This window comes from Saccopteryx leptura, chromosome 1, assembly GCF_036850995.1.
Source record: "Saccopteryx leptura isolate mSacLep1 chromosome 1, mSacLep1_pri_phased_curated, whole genome shotgun sequence".
In the NCBI taxonomy this organism is placed as follows: Eukaryota; Metazoa; Chordata; class Mammalia; order Chiroptera; family Emballonuridae; genus Saccopteryx; species Saccopteryx leptura.
In genome coordinates, this window is record NC_089503.1 from 57,122,962 (window position 1) to 57,138,565 (window position 15,604).

General features: G+C 54.7%; 1 protein-coding gene across 7 annotated transcripts in view; it reads right to left on the reverse strand.

Moving 5' to 3' along the window:
* Nucleotides 1-15,604, reverse strand: part of NUMA1 (nuclear mitotic apparatus protein 1) — a 98,655-nt gene that overhangs the window by 4,482 nt on the left and 78,569 nt on the right. For all 7 annotated transcript variants that reach the window (XM_066367472.1, XM_066367436.1, XM_066367455.1 and 4 more), the window contains exons 7-19: nt 14,809-14,896; nt 12,528-12,639; nt 11,882-12,039; nt 11,522-11,639; nt 11,320-11,437; nt 10,274-10,414; nt 9,292-9,411; nt 5,735-9,130; nt 5,247-5,288; nt 3,688-3,756; nt 1,986-2,105; nt 1,624-1,842; nt 1,351-1,508 (exon numbers count right to left, since the gene is read on the reverse strand). In XM_066367472.1, coding sequence (XP_066223569.1) covers nt 1,351-1,508; nt 1,624-1,842; nt 1,986-2,105; nt 3,688-3,756; nt 5,247-5,288; nt 5,735-9,130; nt 9,292-9,411; nt 10,274-10,414; nt 11,320-11,437; nt 11,522-11,639; nt 11,882-12,039; nt 12,528-12,639; nt 14,809-14,896 — 4,859 coding nt within the window. The remainder of the gene's footprint in view (nt 1-1,350; nt 1,509-1,623; nt 1,843-1,985; nt 2,106-3,687; nt 3,757-5,246; nt 5,289-5,734; nt 9,131-9,291; nt 9,412-10,273; nt 10,415-11,319; nt 11,438-11,521; nt 11,640-11,881; nt 12,040-12,527; nt 12,640-14,808; nt 14,897-15,604) is intronic.

The following is a 15,604-nucleotide window of genomic DNA, read 5'->3' on the forward strand; positions in this document are numbered from 1 at the left end:
ATTATAAGCAGACCAGGTCAGCATCTCCTTCTCTGAACAGTCAGCGGTACCGAGGAGTGCCCTGGACTTGCGCCCTCCCTTCAGTGCCTGCCCCGTCTCTGCTGAGCCATCCACCCCCATGGCCCTTTGAACTCCTCAATATTGGCACCTCCCAGCTCTCTGCCTTAACTCAGACCCTGCTCTCCAGACCCATAAAGCCCCTGCCCCAGACATCTCTCAGGGCCCCCACACAAGGAGCATGTCCCAAACTAAACCCATCTGTCTGTTCCTTCTCCCGTGTCTCCTGGTTCAGCGAGTGGGAGCAGCTCTACTCAGGCTGCCAGGCAGGAACAATCCTGCCGCTTCCCTTTCCTACCTACCCAACTGGTAAGTCTCCTTACCAGACCCACTGAGCTCTCACGTCCCCCCTGGTCTGCCTCGCCTCCTCTCACCTAGACTGACAGCGGCCTCTGAGAGACACACCAGAGTGGTGACAGGCAAGCACTCGAGCCGGGCTGGCAGGCTCAAGCCCCGCTCTGCACTGCGGGAGCTCATGCACGTGACTGCCTCTCTACGCCCCAGTTTCATCTGTTAAATGAATTACTATTTTTCATAACGGTGTTTGACACATGTAAGTGTTGTTAAAATAAAAACATCTCTGTTTTGCCAGACCAGGCGGTGGCGCAGTCAATAGAGCATTGGACTAGGATGCAGAGGACCCAGGTTCAAAACCCTGAGGATGCTGGCTTGAATGCGGGGTCACTGGCTTGAGCCCAAAGGTCGCTGGCTTGAGTAAGGGGTCACGCGTTCTGCTGTAGACCCCCGGTCAAGGCACATCTGAGAAAGCAATCAATGAACTAAGGTGCCGCAACAAAGACTTGATGCTTCTCATCTCTCTCCCTCCCTGTCTGTCCCTCTTTCTGTCCTTCTGTCTCTCTCACTAAAAAACAAACAAACAAAAAAACCCAAATATGTTTCCAGTCTCACCTTAACACTGGCTCTAAAGATAAGCTAAGATACAGACCAGACCACGCACTCAAACCCTCCAAGGTCCCTCCAAGCGCCAGCCTCCATCACCGGGGCATCCAGCGGGCGCTCCCAACTCCACTGTCCAGCCAGCCCAGCTCTCTCCTGGCCTTTGCTCTCACTGCTCTCTTCTGTCCACTGGGCACACACACCTACGGCTTCTTTCAGGACTCAGAACAGGTGTGACACCCTTCATGAAGCATTTTTATTCTTCTAGGAATGAACTTCCAGAGGGCAAAGGGACCACACCTCATTCATCTCACAGCCCCAGTGCCCAGGGAACAGCCTGATAAACAGGAGGCTCTCGATGGACAGAAGGCTGAGGGAGGACGTGTGCCTCCTGACCTGGTGACAGTGAGTGGGGTCCCCTCCTCACAGCTCAGGTCAAGGCTGTCGATGCTCAAGTCCAGCTGAGGCTTAGCCTGGTGCTCCCGGCTCTTCAAGGCGTCAGTTGCCACCTGAAACTTGCCTAGGTCTCGAAGCTGTTGGTCAGCATGGGCAACCTGGGAAGAGAGGGCCAGGGAGAGTGAAGGGGAGGAGAAGCAGAAGGCAGGGTGCTTAGGAGAGGACACAGGCATCCATTATGACAGGTGTAAGTTTGTCCAGCCAGACACTCACCTGTGCCTCCAGGCTGCGCACCTGGGCAGTCAGCTGGCGGCAGGACTGCTCAGTCTCCTTGGTCTTCAGCCCAGCCTGCTGCAGCTCCCGACTCAGCCGTTCGGCTTCGGCCCTCAGCTCCTTGTTTTCCTTCTGCAGCTGCTCCAAGCCCCGCAGCTGCTCCTGCAGTTCTTGGTTCTGCTGCTTCTTGGCATCATAATGGGTCTTGGCTTTCTCCATCTGTGTGGGCAAGTGGGTGGGTGGGGGGTGGGGAAGGGGTGAAGGACATGGGGGTGGGGGAAGGGGAGAGGAGGGGCGCAGGAGGGGGGGTAGTGGGGGACAGCAGGAGGGAGGGCAGAGGGGGCCAGGACTGGGCTCCTCACCTGCAGCTTATAGTGCTCAGCTGCCTGCTCCTTCTGGCTCAGCTGGGCCTGCAGCTCATTCAGCTGGGCCTGGAGGCGTTGGGCCTCTTGCTGGCTCTCCCCTCCCTGGGCCTGGAAAGCCTATGATGTGGAATGATGTGGAAGGCTGCTCAGGGCAGCTGATCTGGCTGCTCTACCCAGGTCCACTGACTCGCCCTAGCTCTTGGGCAACATGGCATTTCCAGATTCCTGCTATTCTCTCAGAAGAAATCCTACCCACTCGCCATCAATTCCAGCATACTGAAACACCACACACCTTTTCAAGGTCCACAGCCTGCAGGAGCAGTCCTGTCCAGCTCCTGCCATTTCTGGCAGAGCTCTGACAGCCTGATCTTTGAGATCAAGCCCAGACTAGCTCATTCTCTCCATAAGTACACAGTCCATCTCCCCAAGGCGGGAGGAAACTGATGCTCTCACCTGGGTGCAAAGCACGGAGCTAGGCACTTGAGATGTGAGCTCTCAGGACATGTGAACTCATTTCTCCTCAAAGCGACTCTGGGAAATAACTTTATCTCCACTTCAGAGTTGAAGAAATTGAGCACAGAGACTTAAGTTGACCAGCCAGAGTCACAGTGACTAAAATAGCAGAGTAAGAGCTGAACCTTGGTACACCTGACTCCGAAGCCTGTGTGGCCTCATTTATGATGCTGGCACCGCCTCCTTTTCAGACCACAGACTCCTTGGGAACAGGGCCTGTGTCTGACTCTGTCTACCTGCAATGGCAGCAAGTGTTTAGTGTGTAGTCGACAATGGACAGGACCGCCTGGCCTTACCTCTCCTCTATCTCCTAGCACCGGGAAGGCCCCAGAGGAGTATAACAAGCATCTTTATCACAATCATGACATGGTGGAGCACATGGAAGTTAGCTGAACAGATGAAGTTCTCAGCCCCCAGCAACTCCCGTGACCCACCAGGGCTTTAGCAAGTCCCAGGGCCACTGTGCCCAATTCCTTTGCTCCTAGCTAAAAGCTATGAAGCCTAGACTGCAAAGCAGCAAACCTTAAACCAAAGGTAACATTGTTCGAAGCACTAAGAATATTAAACTGCATTGTAATATTATGTCATTGATACTCTAGACCAGCACAGTCCACAGAACTTTCCACAATGATGGCAATGTTCTGTATCTTCCCTGTACAATATGGTTGCCACGAGCCACATGTAGTTACTGAGCAGAAGAAACGTAACTAGTGTGACTGAGGAACTAAAATTTTAAGTTTAAATAACCACACATGGTTAGTGGCTGCTGTAATGCACAGCGAAGGTCTGAGGCAGTGGTTCCCAGCCTTTCTAATGCCGTGACCCCGCAATACAGTCCTCATGTTGCGGTGACCCCAAACCAAAAAATAATTTTGGTGGCTACTTCATAACTGTAATTTTGCTACAGTTATGATTCGGAATGTCAATACCTGATATGCATTATGCATTTTCCGATGGCTTTAGGCGACCCCGCTGGGGTCGCAACCCACAGGTTGAGAACCGCTGGTCTGAGGGATAGAAGCCACTCTGGTCTTCCCTTCAGAGCTCCCCGAAGGCACATGCAGGGCATTCCTCAGGCACAGACAGGTCTCCTACGGCTGCCTGGCCCCCAGTGTACCGCTCCGGCCTCCCGCAACCACCCCAGCCCGACGGCTTAGAGACACCTTCCCTCCGCCATCTGTCCCACCTTCAGCTTCTGCTGCTGCACTTTGCTGGCTTGGTCATGGTCAGCTAGCTTCTTACTCAGCTCTTCCATCTGTGGCAGGGGAGGGGAAAGGAGAGGGAAGACTCAGGAGGCCTTCCCTGGATGTCCAAGCAAATTATGGGGTTTCCCAGACCAGTCCCCAGTATTTTTAGAAAAGAAAAAAAAAAGGGTCCTTTCTCTGGCATCCAATTAGGGGACATCCTGTGGCCCAGGCTGGTTGGCAGGACCTCAGTGAGGCAACCCAACACACGGCTGCTGCCAGAGCCACCTGCCTGTGCTCACCTCCACCCCAGCCTGAAGGGACAGAGGCCTGCAGCCACTGGATCAATGGAACTGACTCTGGGGAGCTGACACCACCACCCTACCGTTGCTGCTGCTATTCCCAGGCACAGCTCCCTGGGTGGGGAACAGGAACAGGACCTAGCCTTGAACTCGTTCAATACCCACCCCTCCTCCTACCAGAAACGACCAGTGCAAAAGCCCACAGCTGATCAGTCCTCTTCCCAACGTCCACAGGCTGTTAGGGCTGGTGCTAGCAGTGTGGTTAGCACGGGGGTCAGACTGCTGGGAAATGGAGCAGGAGCAGCCCGCGTCCGAGCCCACCCCACTCCCACTCCCACAGAAAGGAAGAGCGAGGGGAGGGAGGGAGGAAGGGGAGCATCACAGCCACAAGCGCTCCTGGCTCCGGCAGGCATTCCAGGAGCTCAAGCATGATCAACAAAGGTGAGAGGCAACGGCTCCATTGCTAACTGTTTGTATTCTGTTCAGTGGTCAATCCTGGGCTCCTTGAAGAAGGTGATGGGAGGAAAGGAAGGCCCAATTCCTCTGCAGGCCTGACGTGACTCAGTAGGAGGGCTGGCGGAGAAAGGATGCTCCCGCTAACTACCGGCTTGACAGCCTTACCGTCTGGGGTAGCACAGAGACCCCTGTGAGCGCAAGGCAGCCAGCATGCCCTCCTCCGGCAGGCAGAGGGCCCCTCTGCTCCTCTCAGCCTGGCCTTCCTTCTCCCAGACATCTCTGTTTCATGCTCAGGGTTTAGGCCCAAAGGGTCATCACCCATCAGCAGGCATCCCAAGCCCACAACCCCCCCTAACCTGTGAGGGACGCCTTGCTTATCACCTTTATGGAGTCTGGGAAACCAGGGGGCTGTGTTAAACAAGGCCCCGGGTCATTCTGCTAGCTCTCTTCGTTGAGGACCTAAACTTGGAACAGGACTTGGAGATTTAGGAATCCCAAGAATTGGCTGTTCCTGATTCAGATACGGGAAAGATGAAGCCTACCCTGCCCCTCGTCCCTGACAGGCAGATGTGAAAGTGCAGAGAGGTGGAGAGGCCGACCTGGGACGGGTGGGATGAGGCCTGAGAGGGGCCCAGCACACCGCACTCCTGGGCAGCCTGGGCCTGGACTCCGTGGCTCGACCCTGCCCCCTTCACAAACAGTTCACAAACAGGAGCTGGCGCAGGCAAGCTGCAGCTGGGGTCATGCAGCAAAACTTGTCACCGCTTAAGCAGCCAGCGTTTAGCAAGGACCCCAGGCATTACCTGCTTAGTTTGCTCTCTCTGAAATACCTCTAGCTGTTCCACCTGTGCACGGGGAGGAGCAATGGAGACAGAGTGAGAGGGGGGCCCGAGGCACTCACTGTCAGGCTGCGGATCGGATACCCCCCTCCCCTTAAGGAACCAGACTACGGGTAATTTTTCAAGTGCCAGTCCGGCTCACTCTGGTCCCCAGTGGCTCTTGGTACCTCCACTGCACCTCACAATGTGCCTCTGGAATGGGCGATGGCCTTTACATCTGACTCTCCAAGGGACAGAGTCTTCAGGGAAAGTGAGGCTACTGATATTTCCATTAGGACAAAGGGGGCAGCAGACTTGAACCCTGCCAGCCACCTCGCCTCCTCTGCCACCCAGTGTGAGGGGGGACAAGGTACTCTGTAATAGTGTGGGAGCCTGAGGCCCTGAGATACAGAGGGAGTAACACCCCCTCTCTCAGGTGCAATCTCTAGAGGTGTCACTGAGCTGGGTCTTACCTGGGCAGTGAGTTTCTGCCTCTCTTCCTGGAACCGCTGTCTCTCCTCCAGAACCTTCACCTTGGCAGCCTCATACTTAGCAGTGATCACCTCCAGCTCCCGGGCAGTGCTCTGTGCTTCCCGCTGCATCTCGGTCAGACGGGCTTCGGCGTCAGCACGCACAGTCGCCAGCTCTTGGTCATATTTCTCCCGGGCCTGATCCAGCTCCACCTCCAGAAACTGCCTGCCGAGGTTGGCCCTCTCACCCAGGCCCCGGTTCTCCTCAGCCAGCAGGCCATGAGCCTCCTTCAACATGCTCAGCTGTTCTGCGTAGCTGGCCTTCTCTGCCCGCAGCTGCTGGGCCGCTCGCTCTTGCTCTGCCACCTTCTGTCGTAGGGGCATCAGTTCCCCAAGCTCCCGCTGGGCCCGCATCAGCTCCACTCGCAGCCCGCCAGCTGCCTGCTTGCTTTGCTCCAGCTCCTCTCGATGGCGTTTCTCAGCAGCCGCCTGCTCCGCCTGCAGCTGCTGGCACAGGTGCTTGGCGGGCAGCAGCTCACTCACCAGGGCCTGCGTGCTGGTGTGCTCAAGCTGCAGGGCAGAGAGGGCTTGCTCCTTCTGGAAGAATTTCTCCTGCCATGCCTTTAATTCTTGGCCCAGCTCCTCTGCTCGCTCTGCCTGTGAGGCCAGCTCCTGTCGAAGGCTCTCGGAAGCCACCCGCTGTTTCTCGGCCTCCTCCCGGAGAGTCCGGACCTCCTCGCGCAGAGCGGAGCTGCGTTCCGCGGCTCTGGCACTGCTGCTGGCTGTCTCTGCCTGGAGGAGACGCAGCCTCTCCTCCAGCTTCTGGCTCTTCTCGGACTCAGCTACAACAAGCCGCTTCAACTCCTTGCTCTCACCCTCCTTCTCCAGGACCTGGCGATTCAGGATAGAAACCTCCTCCTCCAAGCTGCTGATGAGGCTGTTTTTTCTCTCGGTCTCCTGCTGGCTCCGGGCCACCTGGGACTTCCACTCCTCCTCAGCCTTGCCTTGGTCCTGGGCCTTGGTGCGCAGGGCGGCCAGCTCCCTCTGTGCTGAGGCTAAGGTGTCCTGACTGTGCCTCAGCTCCAGGGCCTTCTCCTCTAACTGGCCCCGAAGAGCCTCCAGGGCAGCAGTCCGCTCCATCTGGGAGGCACGCTCAGACTCGAGGCTGCGCTCCAGGCCAGCGGCCCTCTCCTGATGCTCCCGGCACTGCTGCTCCAGTCTGCTCACCTCCGCTCGCAGAGCTTCCAGGTCAGAGACTTTTCGCTTGGTCTTTCCATTAGCCTCAGACTGGGCTCCTGACCCAGAAGTGTCTTCACCACTGGCCGTCCCTAGCGACTGCTGGTGCTCCTCCTTCTTGGCCAGCTTTTTCTTTAGTTGCTCCACAGTTTGCTGAAGCTCCCTCAGCTCTGTTCTTTGGGCTGCCTCCTGACCACGAAGCTTGGTCAGTTCCTGGTCCTTCCCATCCTTTTCCCTCAGCGCATGGGCCAGTGCATCTTGCACGGCAGCGAACTCCACACGCTGCTCATTGAGGGCGTTCTGCAGCCGCATCTCAAGCTCTGCCTTGGCGGCCTTCTCCAGGACAAGGTCAGCTTGGGCTCGGCCCCGCTCCTGGGTCAGCCGGGCCACCTCCCGCTCCTGCTGCCCACGCTCCTCCTGCTGCTGCCCCTGGCTCTCCATCAGCGCAGCCCGCAGCTTCTCCAGCTCATTGCCCATTTGCTCTGCCTCCCGCTCCATGGCCTGCAGTGCAGCCTGTGTGCTGCAAAACGGACGTCCCTGCTGCTCTTCCGGCCCCTCGGATTCTCTGTCCCCTGCCTTTGCAGGCTCCTTGGGTAGCTCATGAGAGGGTGTTTCTTGCGGCTCGCCTGCCTTGCGCACCAAGGCCTCCAGGCGGGCCACCTCCTTGCTGGTGGCAGCCAGCTTCTCTTTCAAAGTGGAGAGGTCATCTGCAAGTTTCTGGGCCCTGACCTCCTTCTCCTGGACCTGCTGGTGGGCTCTGGCCAGGCTGGCATGGAGCTGGGCTAGCTCACTCTGCTGCCGGCTCAATTGGATCTCACTGTGGGCCTCTATGCCTGCCACCTTCTCCTTTGCCTCCTGCAATTCCTGGCGGGCCTTCTCACATTCCTCCTTCAGGGTTATCAGCTGTTCCTGGAACATGGCACCATACTGGGCCTCCTCTTGCTGGCTATCCTCATACCGCTCACGCCAGGTGGCCACCTCCTTGGCAAGCTGCTCACACTCACTCTCAGCCTCACGCTGGGAAGCTACAGCCTCTGCCAGCTCCCGCCGCAGGGCTTCCGTCTCAGCCCGATGAGCCTCCCCGAGCTGCTGTAACCGAGCCTCCAGCCCCTTGCGTCCAGCCTTCTCTTCTTCCAGCTCCTTCCGGCCCTGCTTATGCTGCTCCACCAGGCTTCGGGTCTCCGCCTCTAGCTTGGAGATACGACGCTGCTGCTCTTCCAGAGCGTCTGCGGCCCTGCGCTTCTCCTCTTCCAGGCTGCCCTTAGTGATCTTCAAGGACTCCTCAAGGGCCCGGACCTGCTCCTGGAGCTGGTTCTTCTCCTGAGCTACCCTTTCTCTCTCAGCTGCTTTCTGTTGCTCAGACCTCAGCTGGGCCTTTAGCTCTGCCACCTGGGCCTGGGTCTCACACTGCTCCTGGTGGGCTCTCTTGACGCAGGCATGGAGTTTCTCTACCTCTTGGCTCAGCTCTGCTTTCTCCTGCTGGGCCTGTGTTGCTGAGGTCTGGGCACTGTCCCGGGCGTCATTAGCAGTCTGAAGTTGCTGTTGCAGGACCTCTACCTTGGCAGCCTTCTCCTTTTCTAATGCTTCTACTTGCTGGAGGGCCGAATCCCTCTCCCTTAAAGAGGCCTCCCGCTCCTCAGCAGCAGTGGCCAGCTGCTGGGCGTGATCTTGCCTGGTGGCCTCCAGCTCTTTGGTGGCCTCCTCCAACTGCTGCTCCTTCTGCTTCAGGCTGGTGCTCAGCTGCTCCACCTGGTGGCGGAGGCCCTGGGAGGCTTGTTCATGCTGCTGGAGGGTCTGTGCTAGCTGGGCCTGATCCTTTTTGGTCTGCAGCTTCAGGCCAGCCAGTTCTTGATCCTGCTGTTGGAGAGTGGCATTGAGGGTGGTGAGCTCAGAGGTCAGAGTGGCCACCTGAGCAGAGAGCTGGGACTCCTGAGCCTGGGAGGCCTGCTCCAGTTCTTCCTTGGCCTGGCTGATGTTGGATAGGGAGCTCTGCAGCTCAGCAATCAGGCCAGCTAGCTGCTGCTTTTCTTCTTCAAAGTGACCCCGCTCAGCAAGCAGCTTGGCCTCCTGCTGACCCTGCTCAGTCTCCAGTGTCTCCACCCTGGCTTGGAGCTGGATGTTTTCCGCAGCAAGAGTGGCTGTCTCTTGCTTCAAGGTTTCCAGCTGGTGAGACAGAGACAAACTGGAATCAGTATGACTCCTCAGTCACCATGGCGCCTCTGGGAACTGAAAGGTCACCAGGAACCTGAACATGCTGATCATGGGCCCACACCACCCCAGCACACAGCAACATGTGTCTTACAGCTGCACTTGCTCACTCCTACCTGCAAGACATCACCCAGCACCTCACCCTTCTGGGGTGGGTTCTCCTGCAGCTGGGCCAAGTGTTCTTCCAGCTGTGAAAGTTTCCCCTGAAGGATTTCATTCTTCTCTTCAAGGCATTTCTGGGAGTAAAAAAGAGTCCCGAGTGAACAGAGGAGAAACAGGCACTGGATGGCCCCATAAGCCCTTGTGAACATCAACAAGACATAGGACCCTCTCACCTGTTACTAAGATCTGCTTTTGCCCTCAGCTAGAGCATGGACCTGGGACCATGAGGGACCTGACTTTCTAGCCCTAGTTCCAGGGCTGAATTGAGTCATGTGACCTGCTAATTTCTTCTCTGTTACTTGAAATTTCCTTATTGTATATCCTTCCTCAGAGGAGTCTGAGCTTCCAGGTTATCCACCCAACTGTAAAACATACTCTGCCTCTCTGGGCATCAGCAGCAGCAACAGCCACAGCACCAGCCCTCCTTCCTTGGCTGCTCACTAAGCACCAAGAGACCAGGTACTGTGTTGGGTGCCTCTCTGAATTTCTAATCCACACAGCAGACTGGAAAGGTAGCTACTACTGTTCCTCTTTTACAGAGCAAGAATCTGAAGCTCAGATGTTGTGTCTTGCCCCAGGGCTACATTGTTAAGAAAAGGCGGAGTTGAGTTGCTAATAACACCAATAATAATAGCAATGTATCTTACAATGGTTGATGAGGCAGCTACTTGTTCTTTTTCCCATTTTCAGGAAAAGATGCTTAGAGAGAAGATCGAGTAACTAGTCCAAAATCCACACCTTGTAAATAGCAGAGACAGGATTCAAAGGTGTGTTGGACTTATAAGCCCACAATTTTTCCATTATAGCACACTATGAAATCTTGAACAGAAGTCAGCTTAATTCCCAAAGGCCCAAAATAAGAGAGCGGCAAATGGAATTCAATGTTGAACATGCGGTCAAGATAGTGTCCCTAACACCCCAAAGCAGAGGGTTCACCTTGTCCTGCAGGGCTGTGCTGAACTCCTTCTCAAAACGGGCCTGTTTCTCCACCCACTCCTGAGTGGCTTTGTTGTGTTCCTCTGTCAGGTCATTGAGGGCACCCTGCAGCTGCTGTAGGTGACTGGCAAACTCACGCAGCTGGGAAAGAAAATGGGAAGCCCCATCACTCAGGGTCAAAACTGGCACCACCCCTGCTGTTTGCTCCTTGAACTCCAGGAGCTAGATGCCTCTGATGATCTTTCCCACCCGCCTCAAACCAATCACAATGAATCACATCCTTAACTCACAACTACAAATCAAAATTTAGAGCCACCCAGCCTGACCTGTGGTGGCTCAGTGGATAAGGTGTCGACCTGGAACGCTGAGGTCACTGGTTCGAAGTCCCATGCTTGCATGGTCAAGGCACACATGAGAAGCAACTACTAGAGTTGATGCTTTCACTTCCTCCCCCCCCTCCAGGCCCATTGCTGCCTTTCTCTCTTTCCTATCTCTTAAAAAAAAAAGCCTGACCAGATGGTGGCGCAGTGGATGAAACATCAGCCTGGGATGCTGAGGACCCAGGATTGAAACCCCGAGGTCGCCAGATTGAGCACGAGTCGTGGCTTGAGTGTAGGATCATAGATAGAACCCAAGGTCCCTGGCTTGAGCAAGTGGTCTCTGGCTCAGCTGGAGCCCCCCAGTCAAGCCACATATGAGAAAGCAATCAATGAACTACTAAGGTGTCGCAACAAAGAATCGATGCTTCTCAACTCTTTCCCTTCCGGTCTCTCTGCTCCTGTCTGTCCTTCTCTCCCTCTCTCCAAAAAAGAAAAAAAGAAAAAGAAATCAATAAGTAAAATCTGTAAAAAAAGAGCCACCCAGTCAATGACAACAGCCAATGGGACAAGGAAAGGGGCAAAGTATGTAGGTCTTTGGAGAGACAAAAGCACAGGTCAGGTGCCATCTTCTAAACTGTCTCCTGGGAACCCTCTCTTGGGGAATTGTCTAAAAAACTCAACCCCAAGGGGCCTCCAGGTGGAGGCAAGACCCCCTCCCCCACTCACCTTAAAGGAAAGGTCCCCATTCTCCTCAGAAAGCTGGTTAATCTTGCGATCCATCTGGTTCTTCTCTGTCTTCAGGTCCTGGCACTGCTTCAAAGTTTCATGGAGCCGCATGGTGAGGCTGTGCAGGAGGGAGGAGCAGTGATTATACCCCCGTGGGTGCAGGACGGGGCGGGAGCTGGGAAGGCAGGCAGAGAGACTCTACCTCTCATTCTTGCCGCGGAGCTCCTCCAGCTCCCTGGGCTCCGGTGGGCCAGCTGCCTGCTTCTCATTCAGCAGAGCCAGGCGGTCAATGCGTTGCTGCATCATGGCTATCTGTGCATCTGGCCCAGAGGGGAGGGGAGAAGGCAGTCAGCACAGGGCTGAGGGGAGGCGGGAGAACAGGGGAGCATGCAATCTAAGGGAAAGTGAGGCTGGAGGCCAGGAGAGAAGCAGCTTCCAGGAGGCCAGAAGGGGACAACACAGGAGGCAGCGGGCCCCTTCCTCAGCCAGGCCCACCGCTTCCTCGGATGGCAATCCTGGGTGCTGCCCACTCACACACCTCTGCCCTGGGCCAGGCACCCACCCCTCTCCGTGAGGAGCTTGCGGTTCTCAGCCAGCTCCAGCTCCAGCTCATCTCTATTATTTCTCTCATCCGCAAGCTGCTTCTTCAGCCGTCTCATCTGGAATTGTGGGGTCTGTAGGATGTCACCCATGGGGGAAGCTGGAGAACCTGAGAGGAAGCTGAGGAAAGAGATGGCCCAGATGCCATGATCAGAGTCTGAGACATGAGGCCTGAAGTGACCAGCAAAAGGCAGGAATGGGAAGCACTGGCTGGGAGGCCTGAACACCTCTGTCTGCAGTGCCACCTCATGTCTCAACACATGACCTTTAGGAAATCTTTCTCCTTTCTCCAAGCCAAATAAAAGGGGGAGTGGGGGCATGCATTCTCCTAGCCTCTGCAGAGCTGCACTGAGAAAAGGGACTTTAGTATAATCAAGAAAGAAAGGAATTCTGTAAACTGGGGACAGCCTTTGAGAGAGGTCATCTACCCAAGACAGAGTCCAGCCACTTCCCCATATCAGAACTGCAGCAGTGAGGACACCCAGCTCCACAGGGTGCTGCAAGCACTCGGATGATGGAAGGGCTGCTCCACAGCTTAGTCTCTAGGTTGGAGGAAATTAAGGAATGGATGTTGAGTCCCTGTCACTGGAAAGAGGCTCAGCACATACTTGTTCCCACTGGAAGAGGCAACCTTCTGTAGCTCTAGAAAGCGAACCTCCCTCCTGGCCTGGTGGCTGGGTGGGGAGAGCTCTTCAGAGATGGCGCTGGAAGGATCAGGAGCTGGGGGAAGGAGCAGACATACCACAGAGATTAGTGAGAGGGTGAAGAGTTGCGTCCTTACACAGTTTGAGAACTTGCCTTAGTAGTGGGAGTGAATCCAGACACTTACATATAAGCTACAGATGGTGGCCACTGGGCAGAACTAAACAGGATTTCCTCTCAGCCCCAATAACCTCTTGGAGAGCCACTGGCCTCCTTCTGAATTCCTCTATTCTGAAGTCTTATGCTGCCAACAAATCTTTCTCAAAACCTTCTCTTCCCTGACCGGTGGTGGTGTAATGGATAGAGCGTTGACCTGGGACACCGAGGTCCGTTTCGAAACCCTAAGGTCGCCGGCTTGAGCGCAGGCTCATCTGGCTTGAATGCCACCGGCTTGAATGTAGGATCATTGACATAATCCCACGGTCACTAACTTGAGCCCAAGGATCACTAGCTTGAAGCTCAAGGTCGCTGGCTTGAGCAAAGGGTCATTGGGACAGCTGGAGTCCCCTCACTGCCCCCCCTTCAAGGCACATATGAGAAGCAATCAATAAACAACTAAAGTGCCGCAACTATGAGCTGAAGCTTCTCACCTCTCTCCATTCTTGTCTCCCAAGAACAAACAAACAAACAAAAACTTCTCTTTCCCTGGCTCCCATGACACTTTCACATGATTCTCCTACTTTTAAATCCTCACTCTTATTAGTCTCTCTCATCTTCTCCTCCCTCCTCCACCCTCTAAGGCCCCAGAGTTCAGATGAGGCCTCCCTGCTCTGCCCACAGTGCCCACAGCTCCAGTGGCCAGCCACACACTGACCTGAAAACCCAGAATCTGTCCCAGAGCTTTTCCTCTCACATTTCCAACATCACATGAAGGGCTCGTGAACATCAAATTCAGCAGCGGGACAAGAACTTTCCTGGACTCAAGTCTTACATCCTATCACTAAGAGCTGCCTCTTCATCAGAAGACAGGTAGAGCCGTTACTCTTTCTGTACTTCCAGCAAGACATTTGGTAGATTTGGCTATTCTAGCACTTAGTCCTTATTATGCTTACTGGTTTATGTATCTGTGTTCCCACCTAGAACAAGAGCTTCATGAGGGAGAAAAACCATCTTTTAAGACTGTGTACTCCTGCCTGACCAAGCGGTGGCGCAGTGGATAGAGTGCTGGACTGAGATGCGGAGGACCCAGGTTCGAGACCCCAAGGTCACCAGCTTGAGCACGGGCTCATCTGGTTTGAGCAAAGCTCACCAGCTTGGACCCAAGGTCACTGGCTTGAGCAAGGGCTTACTTGGTCTGCTGAAGGCCCGCGGTCAAGGCACATATGAAAAAGCAATCAATGAACAACTAAGGTGTCGCAACGAAAAACTGATGATTGATGCTTCTCATCTCTCTCTGTTTCTGTCTGTCTGTCCGTATCTGTCCCTCTCTCTGACTCTCTCTCTCTCTCTGTCCCTGTGTAAAAAAAAAAAAGGCCCTGGCCGGTTGGCTCAGTGGTAGAGCGTCGGCCTGGCATGCAGAAGTCCCGGGTTCGATTCCCGGCCAGGGCACACAGGAGAAGCGCCCATCTGCTTCTCCACCCCTCCCCCTCTCCTTCCTCTCTGTCTCTCTCTTCCCCTCCCGCAGCGAGGCTCCACTGGAGCAAAGATGGCCCGGGCACTGGGGATGGCTCCTTGGCCTCTGCCCCAGGCACTGGAGTGGCTCTAGTCAAAACAGAGCGACGCCCGGAGGGGCAGAGCATCGCCCCCTGGTGGACAGAGCATCGTCCCTGGTGGGCGTGCCGGGTGGGTCCCGGTCAGGCGCATGCAGGAGTCTGACTGTCTCTCTCCGTTTCCAGCTTCAGAAAAATACAAAAAAAAAAAAAAAAAAAGAGACTGTATACTCTGTGTACTCCTAGCTTCTAAACCTGGAGTAATGATTGTTTAAAAAAATAAAAAACAAAAGAAGTATGTTTGTGGGGATATGTGTGTTGGGGGTGGGGAGTGGTCAAGGAGAACCTAACAGCGGAAGTGGCCATTTATAAAAAAAGTCCTGCTTGGTTGTTGCCTGGCAGCTAGGAAGAGTTCTGTAGGAACTCGGATGATGGCAATAGGGCCCAGAAACAATGCCCCACTGCACTTAACAACTCAGGATCCTAGTAGTACCCAGCTCAGAGAGGAGGGAAATCCTCAGAAGTGGTCTCTATTTACCTTTTTGCAAGAAGCTCTCTAGGTCCTCATTCAGATTTAGTCCATCTTCATGGTCCAGCACAAATTTGAGAATTTGAGCTAACTCAGCCTAGGCCACAGAGAGAAAGAGCAACACTTAGCTGTTAGGGAGACCTGACAGTGCCAGCCCCAGGGGCCTATTCTTCCTCTAAGAGCTGGAAGTACAGGGTCCAGCAGAGAACATTATACCAGAGATGCATTCACCCCACTTGCTCCCACCCCCTCTTCTCCCCTAAAGATATACCCGAGTCAGACAGAATTTCTAACGGACTTTACTCCTGACCACAAGAGAACAGAACAGGCAAGAAGAGTAATGTGCTCAGAAAGCTCTAATACAACAATGTTGGCCTCTTTCAGCTGTCCTTCACTACTGTTCTCTGTCAGGGTGAGCGCGCTCACCATAGCGCTCACCCATAGCTCCTCCAGTAGCTCAGCTATAAAATCTTCCCTTCTCCATCTAAATTCCAAAGCTACAGAGTAGGTTTAATTTTCTTGGCCAACTCTGCTATAGTTCCTTAATCTTCTAGACTTTCTTCCTACCAGGTCTATGACCATCCTGGAGCAGAGAAAAGGTTGAAGGGAGGAAGGAGCCACCTACTCCTTCTATGCCACTACAACCCCAACCCCAAGATGAGCCATAAGCTCAGTGAGTGTGAAATGGGATGATTCAACACTTCTACCTCTACCTGAAAGGCCACAGCTCTCTGGACATTGCCCCATCAGTCACCTACATTATTCACTCTGGCATCCCAGATGCTTCTGCTCTGGGAAATAAAGA